Source organism: Oncorhynchus tshawytscha, linkage group LG16 (assembly GCF_018296145.1).
Source record: "Oncorhynchus tshawytscha isolate Ot180627B linkage group LG16, Otsh_v2.0, whole genome shotgun sequence".
NCBI classification, from domain to species: Eukaryota; Metazoa; Chordata; class Actinopteri; order Salmoniformes; family Salmonidae; genus Oncorhynchus; species Oncorhynchus tshawytscha.
The window spans coordinates 72,001,540-72,017,910 of record NC_056444.1 but is presented as its reverse complement, the minus strand read 5'-3'; the positions used below and the strand labels follow the sequence as shown (position 1 = coordinate 72,017,910).

Sequence of the window (16,371 nt, the reverse complement as noted above, 5' to 3'; positions counted from 1 at the left end):
GGGTCAGGTTTTCGAGACTATGTAACTTAGACAAGGTATCTACAGTGCATTCAGAAAGTATTCAGCCCCTTTGACTTTTTCCTCATTTTGTTACGTTACAGCCTTATTCTAAAATAGTTTTTTTGTTTTAATCCTCATCAATCTACACACAATACCCCATATTGACAAAGAAAAAAAACAGTTTTTTAGAGATTTTTGCAAATTTATTCAAAATAAAAAACTGACTCAGTACTTTGTTGAAGCACCTTTGGCAGCGATTACAGCCTTGAGTCATCTTGGGTATTACGCTACAAGCTTGGCACAAGCTGTATTTTGGGAGTTTCTCCCATTCTTCTCTGCAGATCATCTCAAGCTCTCAGGTTGGATGGGGAGCGTTGCTGCACAGCTATTTTCAGGTCTCTTCAGAGATGTTTGATCGAGTTCAAGTCCGGGCTCTGGCTGGGCCACTCAAGAACATTCAGATACTTGTCCCGAAGCCACTCCTGCGTTGTCTTGCCTGTGTGCTTAGGTTCATTGTCCTGTTGGAAGGGGAAGCTTCGACCCAGTCTGAGGTTCTGAGCACTCTGGAGCAGGTTTTCACCAAGGATTTCTTTGTACTTTGCTCCGTTCATCTTTCCTTCAATCCTGACTAGTCTCCCAGTCCCTGACGCTGAAAAATAGCCAGCTCTAGGAAGAGTCTTGGTGGTTCTAAACTTCTTCCTTTAAAGAATGATGGATGCCACTGTGTTCTTGGGGACCTTCAAAGCTGCAGAAATGTTTTGGTACCTTTCCCCAGATCTGTGCCTTGACACAATCCTGGTTCGGAGCGCTTAAGACAATTCCTTCGACCTCATGGCTTTGTTTTTGCTCTGACAAGCACTGCCAACTGTGGGACCTTATATAGACAGGTGTGTGCCTTTCCAAATCATGTCCAATCAATTGAATTTACCACAGGTGAACTCCAATCAAGTTGTAGAAACAAGCTCAGTTTTGAGTCTCACAGCAAAGGGTCTGAATACTTATGTAAATAAGGTATCTGTTTTTTATTTTAAATATATTTGCTAACATTTCTAAAAACCTGTTTTCGCTTTGTTATTATGGGGTATTGTGTGTAGATTGATGAGGATTTTTTTTTATTTCATCCATTTTAGAATAAGGTTGTAACGTAACAAAATGTGGAAAAGGGGAAGGGATCTGAATACTTTCAGAATGCACTGTATATCTGTAGGAGCTATGGTTATGGTAAATAAATGACATCACGTACACAAATCTCTACTTTTCTGTCTGACTGCATATTGACTGATACGGACAGACAGAGGGGTTAGGTGCTGTTAGCGGAAAAACATCTTTCACTCCTCCTGGCAAAGTCTGGGTGCTTCCCTGGAACCTCCAGGTCTGAAGAACAACCTCTGCTTCTGAACTTCTGCATGCAGAGCACATTTTATAGGAAAATCTAGCGTTGCTCATTGTCTGTGTACTTTGCTCATTCCAAATCTTCACTGAACTGCACGTTGTAATGTAAGCTATGAGTAGGAGACAGAGTCAGGATAATTTACCTGTCTGCCCGATAGAAAAAAAGAAATAAAGAAGTGACTGGGAGGAAGAGAAAGAGAGACAGAGACTCCCAAACAGAAAGAAAGTAGAACATCTTCAGGAATGCCACGTGACACCTCTGTTTCATTTTCTTTGCACCTTCTCTCTTTTCTACAGAGAAACAAAAGAAAGGACAGAGCGACTAAACTGGTATCATAGCAACAGTTGTGTTTAGAGTATCCTGCCTAGGTATCAGTGGGTCTTGGACTGAGTAACTGTTTGAGTAACTTAGGTTGCTGTGAAAAAATTCAAAGCATGCACAAAACATCATATACAGGAGCTTGGTGTGTGTCTCCAAGGGAGAGACGGTCTCTCTGTCTGTGTCCCACATGGCACCCTATTCCCTTTATAGTGCACTACTTTTGACTCTGGCCCATGGTCAAAAGTACTGCACTATGTAGGGAATAGAGTTCCATTTGGGATGCAGATCCTCTGTCTGCTCTGCTCTCCACAGGTAGCCTTGTTTGGAAGTGATGAATAACAGGGAGAGAGACAGTGAACATTCAATTAATGTCCCCTCTGCATTGTTCTGCTGTAATTTAGTTTCTAGATCATTCCCATTTGTTTTGTATTATTGGGACAAATAGTGTAAACCACTTTGCTTGTTACAATAAAGGGAGTACAGAGGGAGAACCCTGTCTAAAAATGCTAGCTACTTCACCAGATAAGTGAATAAGTAAGCAAAATTATGGGCACTATAATTGTTCTCTGTGGCAAGAAGAATAAAACCCCCAGGACTCTGCAATTCAATGTAAATGAACCATTTTGTGTTAGGGACACAACCATTAGGGTTTAGTTTCCATCAAACATGTCTTGATTTAAATCTTGCAGGGACAATAATGAACAATACTAATAATGTTGCATTGGCATCTGGCACACTTGTAGGTTACCATTGTCACGAGCTGCCATAGTCTCCTGGCCTGGACGAGCTGCCATAGTCTCCTGGTGTGAATGAGCTGCCATAGTCTCCTGGCCTGGGCGAGCTGCCATAGTCTCCTGGCCTGGGCGAGCTGCCATAGTCTCCTGGTGTGGATGAGCTGTCAAAGTCTTCTAGAGTGGACGAGCTGCCATAGTCTTCTAGAGTGGATGAGCTGCCATAGTCTTCTAGAGTGGATGAGCTGCCATAGTCTTCTAGAGTGGACGAGCTGCCATAGTCTTCTAGAGTGGATGAGCTGCCATAGTCTTCTAGAGTGGACGAGCTGCCATAGTCTTCTAGAGTGGATGAGCTGCCATAGTCTTCTAGAGTGGACGAGCTGCCATAGTCTTCTAGAGTGGACGAGCTGCCATAGTCTTCTAGAGTGGATGAGCTGCCATAGTCTTCTAGAGTGGATGAGCTGCCATAGTCTCCTGGCCTGGGCGTGCTGCCATAGTCTCCTGGTGTGGACGAGCTGCCATATTCTCCTGGCGTGGACGAGCTGCCATAGTCTCCTGGCATGGATGAGTTGCTATAGTCTTCTAGAGTGGACGAGCTGCCATAGTCTTCTAGAGTGGATGAGCTGCCATAGTCTTCTAGAGTGGATGAGCTGCCATAGTCTTCTAGAGTGGATGAGCTGCCATAGTCTTCTAGAGTGGATGAGCTGCCATAGTCTCCTGGTGGATGAGCTGCCATAGTCTCCTGGCATGGACAGGCTTTCATAGTCTCCTGGCCTGGGCGAGCTGCCATATTCTCCTGGTGTGGATGAGCTGCCATAGTCTCCTGGCCTGGGCGAGCTGCCATAGTCTCCTCTGGATGAGCTGCCATAGTCTCCTGGTGGACGGGCTGTCATAGTCTTCAAATGTGGACGAGCTGCTATAGTCTCCTGTGGATGAGCTGCCATAGTCTCCTGGTGTGGATGAGCTGTCAATGTCTTCAAAGTGGACGAACTGCTATAATCATATAGAGTGGATGAGCTGCCATAGTCTCCTGGCGTGGACGAACTGCCATAGTCTCTTGGTGTGGATGATTTGCTATAGTCTTCTAGAGTGGACGAGCTGCCATAGTCTTCTAGAGTGGATGAGCTGCCATAGTCTTCTAGAGTGGATGAGCTGCCATATTCTCCTGGCATGGACAAGCTGCCATAGTCTTCTAGAGTGGACGAGCTGCCATAGTCTCCTGGCCTGGGCGAGCTGCCATAGTCTCCTGGCGTGGACGAGCTGCCATAGTTTCCTGGCTTGGGCGAGCTGCCATAGTCTCCTGGCCTGGACGAGCTGCCATAGTCTCCTGGCGTGGATGAGCTGCCATAGTCTCCTGGTGTGGACGAGCTGCCATAGTATCCTGGTGTGGATGAGCTGTCATAGTCTCCTGGCGTGGACGAACTGCTATAGTCTCCTGGTGTGGACGAGCTGCCATATTCTCCTGGCGTGGACAAGCTGCCATATTCTCCTGGCGTGGACAAGCTGCCAGAGCCTTCTAGAGTGGACGAGCTGCCATAGTCTCCTGGTGTGGACGAGCTGCCATATTCTCCTGGCGTGGACAAGCTGTCATAGTCTCCTGGCGTGGATAAGCTGCCATATTCTCCTGGTGTGGACGAGCTGCCATAGTCTCCTGGCCTGGGCGAGCTCCCATAGTCTCCTGGTGTGAATGAGCTGCCATTGTCTCCTGGTGTGGATGAGCTGTCAAAGTCTTCTAGAGTGGACGAACTGCTATAATCTTCTAGAGTGGATGAGCTGCCATAGTCTCCTGGCGGGGACGAGCTGCCATAGTCTCCTGGCGTGGATGAGTTGCTATAGTCTTCTAGAGTGGATGAGCTGCCATAGTCTCCTGGCCTGGGCGAGCTGCCATAGTCTCAAGGCGTTGACAAGCTGCCATAGTCTCCTGGCCTGGGTGAGCTGCCATAGTCTCCTGGTGTGGATGAGCTGCCATAGTCTCCTGGTATGGACGAGCTGCTATAGTCTCCTGACCTGGGCGAGCTGCCATAGTCTCCTGGTGTGGATGAGCTGCCATAGTCTCCTGGCGTGGACGAGCTGCCATAGTCTTCTGGTGTGGATGAGCTGCCATATTCTCCTGGCGTGGGTGAGCTGTCATAGTCTCCTGGCGTGGACGAACTGCTATAGTCTCCTGGTGTGGACGAGCTGCCATATTCTCCTGGCGTGGACAAGCTGCCATATTCTCCTGGCGTGGACAAGCTGCCATAGCCTTCTAGAGTGGACGAGCTGCCATAGTTTCCTGGCTTGGGCGAGCTGCCATAGTCTCCTGGCCTGGACGAGCTGCCATAGTCTCCTGGCGTCGATGAGCTGCCATAGTCTCCTGGTGTGGACGAGCTGCCATAGTATCCTGGTGTGATGAGCTGTCATAGTCTCCTGGCGTGGACGAACTGCTATAGTCTCCTGGTGTGGACGAGCTGCCATATTCTCCTGGCGTGGACAAGCTGCCATATTCTCCTGGCGTGGACAAGCTGCCATAGCCTTCTAGAGTGGACGAGCTGCCATAGTCTCCTGGCCTGGGCGAGCTCCCATAGTCTCCTGGTGTGAATGAGCTGCCATTGTCTCCTGGTGTGGATGAGCTGTCAAAGTCTTCTAGAGTGGACAAACTGCTATAATCTTCTAGAGTGGATGAGCTGCCATAGTCTCCTGGCGGGGACGAGCTGCCATAGTATCCTGGCGTGGATGAGTTGCTATAGTCTTCTAGAGTGGATGAGCTGCCATAGTCTCCTGGCCTGGGCGAGCTGCCATAGTCTCAAGGCGTTGACAAGCTGCCATAGTCTCTGGCCTGGGTGAGCTGCCATAGTCTCCTGGTGTGGATGAGCTGCCATAGTCTCCTGGTATGGACGAGCTGCTATAGCTGGCCTGGGCCAGCTGCCATAGTCTCCTGGTGTGGACGAGCTGTTATAGTGTTGACCTGAGCTGCCATAGTGTCCTGGTGTGGATGAGCTGCCATAGTCTCCTGGTTTGGACGAGCTGTCATAGTCTCCTGGCGTGGACGAACTGCTATTGTCTCCTGGTGTGGACGAGCTGCTAGAGTCTCCTGGCCTGGGCGAGCTGCCATAGTCTCCTGGTGTGAATGAGCTGCCATAGTCTCCTGGTGTGGATGAGCTGTCAAAGTCTTCTAGAGTGGACGAGCTGCTATAGTCTTCTAGAGTGGACAAGCTGCCATATTCTCCTGGCATGGACGAGCTGCCATAGTGTCCTGGCGTGGATGAGTTGCTATAGTCTTCTAGAGTGGATGAGCTGTCATAGTCTCCTGGCGTGGCCTGGTGGACGAGCTGCCATAGTCTCTGGCCTGGGCGAGCTCCCAAGTCTCCTGGTGTGGACGAGCTGCCATATTCTCCTGGCCTGGGTGACAAGCTGTCATAGTCTCCTGGCGTGGATAAGCTGCCATATTCTCCTGGTGTGGACGAGCTGCCATAGTCTCCTGGCCTGGGCGAGCTCCCATAGTCTCCTGGTGTGAATGAGCTGCCATTGTCTCCTGGTGTGGATGAGCTGTCAAAGTCTTCTAGAGTGGACGAACTGCTATAATCATATAGAGTGGATGAGCTGCCATAGTCTCCTGGCGTGGACGAACTGCCATAGTCTCTTGGTGTGGATGATTTGCTATAGTCTTCTAGAGTGGACGAGCTGCCATAGTCTTCTAGAGTGGATGAGCTGCCATAGTCTTCTAGAGTGGATGAGCTGCCATATTCTCCTGGCATGGACAAGCTGCCATAGTCTTTAGAGTGGACGAGCTTAGTCTTGGCCTGAGCTGCCATAGTCTCCTGGCGTGGACGAGCTGCCATAGTTTCCTGGCTTGGGCGAGCTGCCATAGTCTCCTGGCCTGGACGAGCTGCCATAGTCTCCTGGCGTGGATGAGCTGCCATAGTCTCCTGGTGTGGACGAGCTGCCATAGTATCCTGGTGTGGATGAGCTGTCATAGTCTCCTGGCGTGGACGAACTGCTATAGTCTCCTGGTGTGGACGAGCTGCCATATTCTCCTGGCGTGGACAAGCTGCCATATTCTCCTGGCGTGGACAAGCTGCCAGAGCCTTCTAGAGTGGACGAGCTGCCATAGTCTCCTGGTGTGGACGAGCTGCCATATTCTCCTGGCGTGGACAAGCTGTCATAGTCTCCTGGCGTGGATAAGCTGCCATATTCTCCTGGTGTGGACGAGCTGCCATAGTCTCCTGGCCTGGGCGAGCTCCCATAGTCTCCTGGTGTGAATGAGCTGCCATTGTCTCCTGGTGTGGATGAGCTGTCAAAGTCTTCTAGAGTGGACGAACTGCTATAATCTTCTAGAGTGGATGAGCTGCCATAGTCTCCTGGCGGGGACGAGCTGCCATAGTCTCCTGGTGTGGATGAGTTGCTATAGTCTTCTAGAGTGGATGAGCTGCCATAGTCTCCTGGCCTGGGCGAGCTGCCATAGTCTCAAGGCGTTGACAAGCTGCCATAGTCTCCTGGCCTGGGTGAGCTGCCATAGTCTCCTGGTGTGGATGAGCTGCCATAGTCTCCTGGTATGGACGAGCTGCTATAGTCTCCTGACCTGGGCGAGCTGCCATAGTCTCCTGGTGTGGATGAGCTGCCATAGTCTCCTGGCGTGGACGAGCTGCCATAGTCTTCTGGTGTGATGAGCTGCCATATTCTCCTGGCGTGGGTGAGCTGTCATAGTCTCCTGGCGTGGACGAACTGCTATAGTCTCCTGGTGTGGACGAGCTGCCATATTCTCCTGGCGTGGACAAGCTGCCATATTCTCCTGGCGTGGACAAGCTGCCATAGTCTTCTAGAGTGGATGAGCTGCCATAGTTTCCTGGCTTGGGCGAGCTGCCATAGTCTCCTGGCCTGGACGAGCTGCCATAGTCTCCTGGCGTCGATGAGCTGCCATAGTCTCCTGGTGTGGACGAGCTGCCATAGTATCCTGGTGTGATGAGCTGTCATAGTCTCCTGGCGTGGACGAACTGCTATAGTCTCCTGGTGTGGACGAGCTGCCATATTCTCCTGGCGTGGACAAGCTGCCATATTCTCCTGGCGTGGACAAGCTGCCATAGCCTTCTAGAGTGGACGAGCTGCCATAGTCTCCTGGCCTGGGCGAGCTCCCATAGTCTCCTGGTGTGAATGAGCTGCCATTGTCTCCTGGTGTGGATGAGCTGTCAAAGTCTTCTAGAGTGGACAAACTGCTATAATCTTCTAGAGTGGATGAGCTGCCATAGTCTCCTGGCGGGGACGAGCTGCCATAGTATCCTGGCGTGGATGAGTTGCTATAGTCTTCTAGAGTGGATGAGCTGCCATAGTCTCCTGGCCTGGGCGAGCTGCCATAGTCTCAAGGCGTTGACAAGCTGCCATAGTCTCCTGGCCTGGGTGAGCTGCCATAGTCTCCTGGTGTGGATGAGCTGCCATAGTCTCCTGGTATGGACGAGCTGCTATAGTCTCCTGGCCTGGGCCAGCTGCCATAGTCTCCTGGTGTGGACGAGCTGTTATAGTGTCCTGACCTGGGTGAGCTGCCATAGTGTCCTGGTGTGGATGAGCTGCCATAGTCTCCTGGTTTGGACGAGCTGTCATAGTCTCCTGGCGTGGACGAACTGCTATTGTCTCCTGGTGTGGACGAGCTGCTAGAGTCTCCTGGCCTGGGCGAGCTGCCATAGTCTCCTGGTGTGAATGAGCTGCCATAGTCTCCTGGTGTGGATGAGCTGTCAAAGTCTTCTAGAGTGGACGAGCTGCTATAGTCTTCTAGAGTGGACAAGCTGCCATATTCTCCTGGCATGGACGAGCTGCCATAGTGTCCTGGCGTGGATGAGTTGCTATAGTCTTCTAGAGTGGACGAGCTGCCATAGTCTTCTAGAGTGGACGAGCTGCCATAGTCTTCTAGAGTGGATGAGCTGCCATAGTCTTCTAGAGTGGACGAGCTGCCATAGTCTCCTGAGGTGGATGAGCTGCCATAGTCTCCTGGCATGGACGAGCTGCCATAGTCTCTTGGTGTGGATGACTGTAAAACAAAGTTTATTGGTCGTGTACACAGATTTTCAGATGTTTTCGCAGGTGCAGCTCCAAAAGTGTAGTAATAATAATACCTAGAAAACGATACAAAACAATATGCATGTAATCCAAAAGTAAAAAGAAAGAAATTAAGAAATTTCAGAACGAGCAATGTGCACCATGGGAGTAACTCTGCTAAAGCCATCACACCATCACCCCACAGGACCCAGTTCGTTTCTAAGCAGGGAGGAATCCTGCTATCTAGTTAAAGCCTCATGATAGCTATGATAGCTATACAGTCCAACTATGCTCATTTACACAACCTTGGTACAGACAGACAAACAAAAAGACAGAAACCTCACACATTCACAATGAGCCCATTCATAAACCCAACATCACTTCTCTGGGATAGGATAGGAGCAGGAAAAGGAGAAAAATCGGTTGCTCTTAGCATTTGGGCAGATGCAACTGCGATCACTCAGCTCGTCTGATGCTGATAATGGGGAGATGGGAAATTCCTGTCAGGGAGTCTCAGTCGAAGACGTGGTGTAGCGCAGGCAGGGCTGTTTCGCAACCGCTTTGGCAGGCTGCGTGTGTGTGTGTGTGTGTGTGTGTGTGTGTGTGTTAGACGCTAGGGCAGATAATGAGTCACGGCATGCTCACATAACTGTCATTAAACGCATTTAGAAAAACCTAAGACAATCAAGACACTCAAGTATGTGTGTGGCATGGCATTCAATTATTGAGCAATACGATAGAAGGAGAAAATGTGGTGTGGAAATACAGTGCCTTTCTCTCGCCCCATTCTTTGTAACTCTGGGGGTATGACGAATCTGTTTTGACTGGTGGATAGACACCCCTTGCACACCATCAATTCCTTCTGAAGCATATATAGTACCTTTAGCAAAACCTGTGTTATCATCAAATCAAGACCCACCCCTGCCCTCCCTTCAGCAAATCAGATCACAACTCCATTTTGCTCCTCCCTTCCTATAGGCAGAAACTCAAACAGAAAATACCCGTGCTAAGGAATATTCAACGCAGGTCTGACCAATCAGAATCCATGCTTCAATATTGTTTTGATCACGCAGACTGGGATATGTTTTGCGTAGCCTCTGAGAATAATATTGACATGTACTCTGACACGGTGGCTGAGTTCATCAGGAAGTGTATAGGGGATGTTGTTCCCACTGTGACTATTAAAACCTACCCAAACCAGAAACTGTGGATAGATGGCAGCATTCATGCAAAACTGAAAGCGCGAACCATCGGATTTAACCAATGCAAGGTGACTGGGAAAATGGTTGAATGCAAACAGCGTCGTCATTCTCTCCGTAAGGCAATCAAACAGGCAAAATGTCAGTACGGAGTTGCAATTCAATGACTCAGACACGAGACGTGTGTGGCAGGGTCTACAGACAATCACGGACTACAAAGTGAAAACCAGCCACATCGCAGACACTGACATCTTGCTCCCGGACAAGCTTAACACCTTCTTCGGCCGCTTTGAGGATAACACAGTGCCACCGACACGGCCCGCTCCCAAGGACTGTGGGCTCTCCTTCTCCATGGCCGATGTGAGTAAGTCATTTAAGCGGGTTAACCCTCGCAAGGCTGCAAGCCCAGATGGCATCCCTAGCCGTGTCCTCAGAACATGCGCAGACCATCTGGCTAGAGTGTTTACGGACATATTCAATCTCTCCCTATCCGAGTCTGCTGTCCCCACCTGCTTTAAGATGTCCACCACTGTTCCTGTAACCAAGAAAGCAAAGGTAACTGAACTAAATGACTATCGCCCCATAGCACTCACTTCTGTCATCATGAAGTGCTTTCAGAGGCTAGTTAAGGATCATATCACCTCTACTTTACCTGACAACCTAGACCCACTTCAATTTGCTTACCGCCCCAAATGATCCACAGACGATGCAATCGCCATTGCACTGCACACTGCCCTATCCCACCTGAACAAGAGGAATACCTATGTAAGAATGCTGTTCATTGACTATAGCTCAGCCTTCAACACCAAGGTACCCTCCAAACTCATCATTAAGCTTGGGGCCCTGGGTCCGAACCCCGCCCTTTGCAACTGGGTCCTGGACTTCCTGACAGACCGCCCCCCAGGTGGTGAAGGTAGGAAACAACACCTCTACTTCGCTGATCCTCAACCATGGGGCCCCATAATGTTGTGTGCTCAGCCCCCTCCTGTACTCCCTGTTCACCCTCGACTGTGTGGCCATGCACGTCTCCAACTCAATCATCAAGTTTGCAGACGACACAACAGTAGTAGGCCTGATTAGCAACAATGACGAGACAGCCTACAGGGAGGAGGTGAGGGCCCTGGCAGAGTGGTGAAAGGAAAATAACCTTTCACTCAACGTCAACAAAACGAAGCAGCTGATCGTGGACTTCAGGAAATAGCAAAGGGAGCTCCCCCTCCTCGGTGTACATGGCTGTATCACCGCCTGGTACGGCAACTGCACCACCAACAACCGCAGGGCTCTCCAGAGGGGGGTGTGGTCTTCCCAACGCATCACCGGGGGCACATTGCCTGCCCTCCAGGACATCTACAGCACCCAATGTCACAGGAAGGCCAAAGAGATCATCAAGAACATCAACGACCATGGCCTGTTCACCCTACTATCATCCAGAAGGGGAGGTCAGTACAGGTGCCTCAAAGCTGGGACCAAGAGACCGAAAAACAGCTTCTATCTCAAAGCCATCAGACTGTTAAATAGCCATCACTAGCTGACCACCACCCGATTACTCAACACTGCACCTTAGAGGCTGTTGACCTATATACATAGACATGGAATCACAGGCCACTTTAATAATGTAACACTAGTCACTTTATTAATGTTTACATAGTGTTTTTTTCATGTCATATGTATAGACTGCATTCTATTCTACTGTATTTTAGTCAATGCCACTACAACATTGCTTGTCCTAATGTTTATATATTTCTTAATTCCATTCTTTTGCTTTTAGATTTGTGTGTATTGTTCCAAATTGTTAGATACAACTGCACTGTTGGAGCTAGGAACACAAGCCTTTCGCTACACCCACAATAACATCAGCTAAATATGTGTATGTGACCAATACATTTTGATTTGATTTGAACTCCTTTGTTTTCTTTTTTCATTTGAAAAACATCTCTCGTATTAGGTTGCCAAGTGCAAGACCATGACCAATGTGCCAAGAACAACACAACAGAAATACAAAAGAGAACATATGTCTTTGTCAAACATTAAAATGATAAAGGAACGACCAAACACTGAACACTGCCAGATAAGTTCACATTAAATAAGGAGATGTATTTAGACAACCATAATGGCACCGCTGAAAATGTCACTGATTATTCATTAGCAGCAACCCCTGATCCCCTAAAGTAGGCAAATTGTTGGTGTATTCACCTAAGAGAGCACGCTATATTTAGGAAGCGAATAGTCCCTCCCTCTCATGACATAATTTCAATATGTTAACCCATGTATTCAGAACCAATCTTCATTTCTGCCAAACACAGGCCTAGATTTAACCAGTTCCAGCTGACCCACAACTGGAGAGCAGTTTCATTGTTTTGTTTAGCCAGGTTTGAATTGACCCAGGTTTTTTCATCAAAAGCAAATTCTCTAAAGAGCAACAACAATTGTATCCGTTCGACAGATGACAAATGATGCGACAAACGATGATGGAAACTGTTTTTCAAATAAATTATGTTTGCCGAATAGTTTTGAAGGTACACAGGGACACGATGTCATCGCATAACTATAATGTTCCACTCCACATTTAATTCTAAATGCCTACCCCTTGCAAAAACGTCTTTCACCATCAAATTATTTCAGGTCCACAGGAGTGCAAGTTTCCCCATTGCAAGGACCTTTGGCGATATGTTGGCATATGATAATTATTAGACTATGGCAAATATTAGTCAATTCTTGCATTCTATCAATGCTGGCTTTCACAGGCTACCTGAGACATGAAACAGATAGGTAGGAGGCGATACAGGCTGTCGCCAATTTATTAATGCGGAATTTGCCTAAATGGGTAATGGAAGCACTTCAACCACTTGGCACTTGGCATCATGAATGCACTGTACAAGGCTGAGATTATAACTAATTGCAAGGTCCGCAAGAGGGCCAAAAGCCACTTGCTGATTTGACAACTCCAACTCCAACGCAGTACACCTCTGACATCGCCTAAATAAAAACAATGAAACTGTTATGCAGTTGTCGGTTGTCGCGGGTTAGCTCCTGGCTAACCTGGAGTTCAATCAATGAGATGAGATTGGAGATGTTGGTTAGAGCTGCCTTGCCCTCTTAAAAACACACAATTTGAGGTAGCTATTCACAAGAAGTATTGCCTTATGTGAACCATGCATAGAACAAAAGAGATCTCAGAAGACCTAAGATTAAGAATTGTTGACTTGCATAAAGCTGGAAAGGGTTACAAAAGTATCTCTAAAAGCCTTGGTGTTCATCAGTCCACGGTAAGACAAATTGTCTATAAATGGAGAAAGTTCAGCACTGTTGCTACTCTCCCTAGGAGTGGCTGTCCTGCAAAGATGACTGAAAGAGCACAGCGCAGAATGCTGAATGAGGTTAAGAATCCTAGAGTTTCAGAAGTACAGAAATCTCTGGAACATGCTAACATCCCTGCTGACGAGTCTACTGTCACATGGAATGACGCTGGAGAGATGAAGCAGACATTTAATAATGAACGGACATATAACGAGACAGGAACAGCGTCAGCAAACTAGTAATACAAGCAAAAACAATTAATGCAGAAGTGGGGAACACAGCTGGGGAACTGATAAATATAGGGGAGGTAATAACAGGTGATGAGTGAGTCCAGGTGAGTCCAATATCGCTGATGCGCGTGATGAGGGAAGGCAGGTGTGCGTAATGGATGATAGGAGTGCGTGATGCAGGGCAGCCTGGCGCCCTCAAGCACCGGGGGGGGGCGTGAGCAGACGTGATATCTACGATATGTAAAACACTAAACAAAGATGGTGTTCATGGGAGGACACCTCGGAAGAAGCCACTGCTGTCAAAAAAAAACCCATTGCTGCACGTCTGAAGTTTGCAAAAGTGTACCTGGATGTTCCACAGCGCTATTGGCAAAATATTCTGTGGACAGATGAAACTACAGTTGAGTTGTTTGGAAGGAACATACAACACTATGTGTGGAGAAAAAAAGACACAGCACACAAACATCAAAACATCCTCCCACCTGTAAAGTATGGTGGAGGGAGCATCATGGTTTGGGGCTGCTTTGCTGCCTCAGGGCCTGGACAGCTTGCTATCATCGACGGAAAAATGAAATGTTAAGCTATCTGTTTGCCAATTGAAGTTCAACCGAAGTTGGGTGATGCAGCAGGACAACGACCAAAAACATAGAAGTAAATCAACAACATAATGGCTTCAACAGAAGAAAATACGCCTTCTGGAGTGGCCCTGTCAGATTCCTGACCTCAACTCGATTGAGATGCTGTGGGATGACCTCAAGAGAGCAGTTCATACCAGACATCCCAAGAATATTGCTGAACTGAAACAGTTTTTTAAAGAGGAATGGTCTAAAATTCCTCCTGACTGTTGTGCAGGTCTGATCCGCAACTACAGAAAACATTTGGTTGAAGTTATTGCTGCCAGCCTGCACTGTGAATGTTTACACAGTGTGTTCAATAAAAACATGAACATGTATAATTGTTTGTGTGTTATTAGTTTAAGCAGACTGTGTTTGTCTATTGTTGTGACCTAGATGAAGATCATATCAAATTGTATGACTAATTTATGCAGAAATCCAGGTATTTCCAAAGGGTTCATATACTTTTTCTTGCGACTGTATACAGATCTCTGGCAACAATTCGGTTTTACAGATTTTTTTGCAGCTGCTCCCACATGCAGGAACATGCTGGAATCGAGGCCTGAATCTATCCCTAGAAGGCATGTCTGATTCACCTGTATAAGAAATTATAGGTTAGTGGTTAGTCTAACAAAATAAACTCATGCAATATAAATATTAGTAGAAGGGCCTGGTACGGGTTTGAGGAATTACAACGTTTTTTTCCCATGGATCAGCAGATTAGTAGTTTGACTTGTGTAGGTAAAGTCCTTGTGTTTGGTCTGTGGGTACAGTGTGTGGCTGGCACTTTGGGCTCAACAACGCTTCCATGAGCAGAGCTCTCTTATTAAGGCATTCATGCATTGATGCTAACAAGCTCATACAAGTGACTGGACAGGCATTTGTGCAATGGAGGCTAAAAAGCTTCTTATTATGGCCTTGTGATACGCAGACCACCCAAAATATATACAAAAATATTTATAACCGCATTATAACTCCATTATATGACTGGTCAAGGCACGAATCTAACCAACAACTGGGCGGTAAGGTCCTATGACGAAGCCCTGTTCATAATCTATAGACCAGTACAAATGCTTGCAATTCTCTCCGTAAAAAGCATTGTTTGCTGATACTTGTAGCCTTCTCCAATATAAATGTTAAGCTTTACGCAGCACTTACATACAGTATGTTGAGTAAATACAGAAATAGCATCATATTTTACCTTAGTTTAATTTGGATCATATTAGCTATTAAAAAAGCAAATCAGTATAAAACATAATGATAATCCAATCTGTGGTGGTCTTGAAACTGTAAATGGATCCCTACGGTGATAAAAGATATTCATGTCCATTTTTCATTACATGTGTAGATACATTTGAACGTACACTCTAATGTATGTTCAAATTCAACTCTTAACAATGTGTATTAATGAAATATTATCATCGTTTAAAGACAACTTCATCAACTACAGTATATGGCAAAAAAAAACGTAGAGATATACACACCACAAAAATGTGATTATTTTCTAATTGAATAAGATAACATGGTCAGTCTCTTTTGATGAAACAACTGCCATTTTATAAAACAGTAGGCAACATTTTTTCTGCTTGATCATGGTAGTTATATAATTTGGCATAAGCGTTACGTGGAAACACGGTATATTAAATACTGTGCCTTCAGAAGTATTCACACCCATTTACTTTTTCCAGATTTTGTTGTATTACAGCCAGAATTTAAAATGTATTCAACTGAGATTGTTTTACTGGCCTATACACAATACCCCATAATGTCAACGTGGAATTGTGTTTTTAGAAATGTTTACAAATGAATTCAAAATAAAAAGCTGAAAAGTCTTGAGTCAATAAGTATTCAACCCCCTTGTTATGGCAAGCCTAAATTCAGGAGTATACATTTGCTTAACAGGTCACATAATAAGCTGCATGGACTCAATAATAGTGTTTAACATGATTTTTGAATGATTACCTAATTTCTGTACCCCACACATACAATTATCTGCAAGGTACCTCAGTCGAGCAGTGACTTTTAAACAAAGATGAGAGCGATTTTCCAATGCCTTGCAAAGAAGGGCACTTATTGGTAGATAGAAAAATGAAAAAGCAGACACTGAATATCCCTTTGAGAATGGTGAAGTTATGAATAACACTTTTGATGGTCTATCAATACACCCAGTCACTGCAAATATACAGGTGTCTTTCCTAACTCAGTTGATGGAGAGGAAGGAAACCGCTCAGGGATGTCACTATGAGGCCAATGGTGACTTTAAAACAGTTAGAGTTAAATGGATGTGAGAGGAGAAAACGGGAGATGGATCAACAACACTGTAGTTACTCCACAATACAAACCTAAATGACAGTGAAACGAAGGAAGCTTGTACAGAATACAAATATTCCAAAACATGCATCCTGTTTGCAACAAAACACTAAAGTAAAACTGCAAAATAATTGTAAAAGAAATTAACTTTATTTCCTGAATTCAAAGCGTTATGTTTGGGGCAAATCCAACACAACACATCACTGAGTACCCCTCTTCATATTTTCAAGCATGGTTGTGGCTGCATCATGTTATGGGTATGCTTGTCATCGG

General features: G+C 46.5%; 2 protein-coding genes across 2 annotated transcripts; both read right to left on the bottom strand.

Moving 5' to 3' along the window:
• Positions 1–2,467: 2,467 nt before the first annotated feature.
• On the bottom strand, positions 2,468–3,181 carry LOC121839692 (stress protein DDR48-like). The gene has a single exon (XM_042299933.1). It carries the CDS (start codon positions 3,179–3,181, stop codon positions 2,468–2,470), a length of 714 nt encoding a protein of 237 aa, XP_042155867.1.
• A 3,032-nt stretch (positions 3,182–6,213) lies between these two features.
• On the bottom strand, positions 6,214–8,407 carry LOC112215227 (collagen alpha-1(IV) chain-like). The gene is made up of 4 exons (XM_042299932.1): positions 7,798–8,407; positions 7,417–7,698; positions 7,004–7,375; positions 6,214–6,809 (listed from the first exon to the last, which is right to left on the bottom strand). Exons 1-4 carry the CDS (start codon positions 8,405–8,407, stop codon positions 6,214–6,216), a joined length of 1,860 nt encoding a protein of 619 aa, XP_042155866.1.
• Between the last annotated feature and the right edge of the window lie 7,964 nt (positions 8,408–16,371).